At 43.1% G+C, this 4,961-nt stretch overlaps 1 protein-coding gene across 1 annotated transcript; it reads right to left on the bottom strand.

The window, feature by feature from the left end:
• Positions 1 to 4,013: 4,013 nt before the first annotated feature.
• LOC143384221 (vomeronasal type-1 receptor 4-like) lies at positions 4,014 to 4,961 on the bottom strand. Its single transcript, XM_076839273.2, has one exon. It carries the CDS (start codon positions 4,959 to 4,961, stop codon positions 4,014 to 4,016), a length of 948 nt encoding a protein of 315 aa, XP_076695388.2.

Genomic DNA, 4,961 nt, shown 5'->3' with positions numbered 1-4,961 from the left:
CAGGCATGGTAGGAATGCAGGATGATGGAATTGAGGGATCATAAAGGCTCCCATTGAGATTTAAAAGGAAGATATGGGAGGATAGGCAAAGTGTAGTAGGGCTGGAATCCACTGAGGCAGCCCCTGATAGGGCAATGCATTAAGCTGTAAAACTAAGCTGAAGTTGGACTGAAGATCCCTGGATTATGGGCTGGGGTTGTGGCTCAGTGGTACAGCACTTGCCTAGCACATGTGAGGCACTGGGTTCCACCCTCAGCACCATATAAAAATTAATTAATTAATTAATTAAATGAAGGTATTGTGTTAATCTACAACTTAAAAAATATTGAAAAAATAGATCCCTGGATTAAGAGATGCCAGTAATGTGAAATGTCTGCTGACATAAGCTGCTAGCTATGGACAGAGCCAGTCTAAGAGAGACCATGTCATCTACAAATGGCAAGTCCCCAAGGATAGAGCTACATCAACCTTTGAAGGTAACATTTTATTGTCATTTACCCTAGATATATAGGAATTATTTTCCAGCTGAGTTTTGCTCTCATTTCTTCTTTTTATTCCCTTATTGTGCCCTTTTGGATGAAAAAGTTTACTATGTGCATTATATATTGAAAATATAGGACGTCCAGGGGCTCATTTCCAAGAACTGGTCTTGAGTCTGGGATGAGACTTTAGACATAGATTTATGGTGTTGCTGAAAGTATTGATTATGGAAACTCTTGGAGGTGAGTAAAACGCACTTTGAATTGTGACCTGGACATGAGCTGATGAGGGTCAGAAGTGGAATGTTTTTGATTGGATATGAGGTATCTCCTAAAATCTCCTGTGTTAGCACAGGGGGAGTTTAGGGTGAAATGATGAGATTACAAAACCTCTGCCCTAATCAGTGCATCCTAATTTGAGAAAATTGAGTAGTCACTATTGGTAGTTGGGGCATAGTTGGAGGAAGGAGGTCACTTGGGCATGACTTTGGGCTTTATAGTTTTTTTCCCTGGCACCTTTATCATTCTCTGCTTCTTGACCTCCATTAGGCAAGCTTTTTACTCACCATGCTCCAATATCATGACCTTCTGCCTCTCTCTGGCTCACAGCAAAAGAACTGGCCAGCCATGGAGTGGACCTCTCACACAGTGAGACCCAAATATATACTTTCTCCTGTAGGTTGTTCCTGTCAGGTTTTGAGGTTACATATACAAAAATATGTAGATTAAGGATGATAAGGATATAGGTCTGAGTCTCCACACACTAATTTACACTGTCAGAAATTCAAATATGTATATGCATGAACCCAAACTCAAATACACATATATACTCACATGCTTATGACTATATGGTCCCTCACATACACAGACACACTAGCATGTTCAATCATTTATGCAGAAACTTGGCTCATACACCTTCACCACTCATATTCATAATACTCCCAATGATATTCACATTCACATTCTTATAAGTTATGTAGTCATAAGGCATATGTCTTAATGACCTGCCCATATACAGAAGAGTTACATATCTACAACTCTGGGTGATAGCAAAGAGGGCCCCTGCCATCATTTTAATCCTTCTACCCATAAACAGTCCTCTTGGAATAAAGCAACACAAAACTCTATTTGTCAACTTTCCCTCCCTGTGACGAAGTCCCTGAGATAATCAACTCAGAAAGGTAAAATGGTCATTTTGGCTCATAGCTCTGGAGGGTCCATTCCATGTCCCATTGGTGCCATTACTTTGGCACTGGCAAGGTGGCATAAGAACGGTGAGAGTTTGTGGCAGAGTAAAACCATTCAGCTCAGTAGGCAGAAAGCAGACAGGAAGAGGAAGTGGCAGAATCCCTTATCACAGGCAGCAGGCAGGGCCTGAGGACTTCCCACTGGGACCCCATCTCAAAGAGTCCTCCTCCCAGAACCAGGCCTTTAATACACTAATCTGTGGGGACATTCAACATCCAAATTCAGAGATAGCCTTAAAACTGGTATGAGAGTTTGGCCTGGCGAGAAGGCCACAGTGTTTGCAGGAGAGACACTGCTTGGGTGGAGGACAGAGGGATCCAGAAGGGTAAAGGACAGGGTGATGATGGGTAAGGGGGTGAGGCAGACCATCTGTGGCATGGCAGCATAGAGAGCAGGAGAGGATCTGAAAGGGAAAGAGATGGTGTTACATGAAGCTGAGGGGTCAATGTGCATTACAGGGATTGAGGACATGGGGCAAAGTGCAGGGAGGGGACTTAAGGGCATGGAGCACTGCAGATGCAAAGGAGGGGAGGGCAGGATTTTGTGAGAGTGAAGGAGGAAGTGGGGATGGGGAGACATTGGGCAAAAGGGTGAAAGTCGGTAGTTTGTAGAAGTCACAGCAGAAGTTCCCTGAGGGGTTTAGGAAACGAGGTGTTGTAAGGGTGAGTAGCATGTTTGGGCCAGGAAGATCGTGGAAGTAGGCAGTGGTCCAAGGAGGTTAAAACTGTGGAAGGGGAAGATTGAGACAGAGGGGGAGAAGAGACCTGGGCAAGGGGCAACAGGGCAGAGGATAGAGAAGACTCTACGGGGACAGTGGGAAGGAGTCACCAAGGAAACCAAGAAGGGACTGGGATCACAGAGGTGGTGAATAACAGGTGCTCCGCTACTCACCTGTGTGCGTGCCCTGGAAAAATAATGGTGAAACAAAACAACAACAAAGACAAAAGAATGAAGGTAAATATATCAAGTGATATAGTTTGAAATTAATAGATTTTTCTTATGAAATATGTACATGAATTTTAGAAAACTGATTGGAAGCATTTTTTGAAAATGAGGAGAAATCAACCTGTGTATACCTGCAAGTTGGAGACCCAACTCTTCCCACACTTACACCCAACAGAAAGCCCTGTTGTGTCTCCAACATGAGGTAGAACTTTCATGGCAAGACTATCCATGAGGCTCCAAACTGAAGCCCCTCCTGGGCATCAAGGGAGGGATGATTCATTGCTGGAGACCCCCACCGTGGAATCCTGTCACTCACTGTGAAAATGAAGAGAAGGTAACAGGCATATGTGCAGTGTGGATACATTTATACAGAATGCAAAGGGAAGAAAGGGACCATGTCGTTGTCTGTCACATTGTGGTGACTCAGGGCAGTGACTGGAGAGGAATGGGGAGGCACCAGTGACCTTGCTTCTTCTTGACACTGGAGCTGCCTGCAGAGCTGTGGTCAGCTAGTGAAATCTCACTGAGCAGACCAAGCATAACTCATGCATATAATCATTTTAAAGACACAGGAGCAATTAAAAGTACATTGTAAAAAGATAAACAGATTATAATTCAACAGTCATATTGTCAAGGAAGAGGCCAAACATGCTACATATCTTGACTGTGTGACTATCAATATGTGTCTATCATTTCTAGGTTGATTTAAGATATGCTAAATACATATCATGAAAGAAAAAGGGTAAAGTATGGAATTGATGAGAATAAATTGCAGAAAAAGAATCAATACAACATTTGAAACACAGAACAAGTGTCATGAATAGCACATGGTTTGTTAGTAAATTCTTCCCAGGTGGTTCCATGATTGCATCAACATGAAGACTGATTTTAGTGAAATTCAATTGAATATATTCATCTGGATATTTTTTTCCTAAGAGAAAAGCCTGAGAAACAGAGGCCCCCAGGCACAGCAGTAGCACACCTAACTCCAGAAATAGCTACGACATAAGAATTGAAGTAGGAAAATTAAGATATATCCATGGCATTTTAACCAGTTAATCACTAGAATGGAAAGACAAACATCCAATAAATAAACATTGTATTAAAGCACATTGTCATTATCAAATGAGAATTATTTTAAAATCTTCAATTTTCACAACTTAAAGAAAATTTTCTAATATTGTTTTAGCATAATAAACATCATCTAAATGATGGGCAGACACAGGCAGGTGCAGAGACACACATTATAACATACTATGCAAACGTGTGTATGTGTGTGTTGCACCCTTACCATGTGACTGCCTTATCACTAACAGTCTGTGGAGATGAGATTGTACAAAACTAAATGAAGTATATTTTTCTCACATGACTGGCATTCTTCCTATTCTGCACCCAGGCAGCGTGGATCCTGGATGCAGTAGAGTCTCTGCTCATGAGCAGAAAGGGGCTGACAGCTGGGAAACACCCAGAGATGATTGCAGACGTGCTCACCACAAACCACCCGGGATTATAAATAACAGATAAAATAACTTGGAATATACAGGAAAGTGTGTAAAAAGAGACAAAGGTGCTCACCAGGAGGAGGATGGTTTTGGTGGCTCTGGACTCAGGGGAGGACCTGGGGGAGCTGGACCTATGAAGGTGCTGCATTCTCTGCTTGTGCCTGTGCAGGATGAGCACCATGGAGCTGCTGGCCCAGAGCATGAGCCCCACACACAGGGCATCAGGGAATGTTAGCAATGCTGCATGCAGTGAGTGTGTGGTTGAGTCTTGACGAACACCAGAACAGTATCCAAAATCTTTTAGGATTGTGATGTTTTTATCGCTTCTTCTCCCAGTCATGTACATAAGAAAAACAACATTTACGGGGAGGTACAGAATCCAGCCCAGGTATGTGGAGGAGCCAATATACTTGGGAATATTTAGTTTAAGATCTGAACAGCTGGAGTCCTCAGGACTAATCTTAATGGCCTGGAAGACACTCAGGAGGCAGGTGCTGCCAATGGACACACCCCTGCCCACCCTGTGAAGATAGAAAAGCAGCTTGCATCCAACATCACTGAGGAAAATTTTCACTCCAAAAGCTGCCATTGTCTGGGGAACTCCTTTACACAGGAGAGTTAACAAGTTGGCCACAATCAAGTTCTGAAGAATCAAGTCTGTGTGTCTTACCCTGCACCCAGTGAAGTCAAGGACCAGATAATGGAGGAGAAGAAAGGAATTTCCCAGAGTTCCAACCACAGTCTGTGACAGGAAGATGATTCCTAAAGCCACATCACTGGCTGCCAT

This window comes from Callospermophilus lateralis, chromosome 18 (assembly GCF_048772815.1).
Source record: "Callospermophilus lateralis isolate mCalLat2 chromosome 18, mCalLat2.hap1, whole genome shotgun sequence".
In the NCBI taxonomy this organism is placed as follows: domain Eukaryota; kingdom Metazoa; phylum Chordata; class Mammalia; order Rodentia; family Sciuridae; genus Callospermophilus; species Callospermophilus lateralis.
This window is presented reverse-complemented; position numbering and strand designations above follow the sequence as displayed.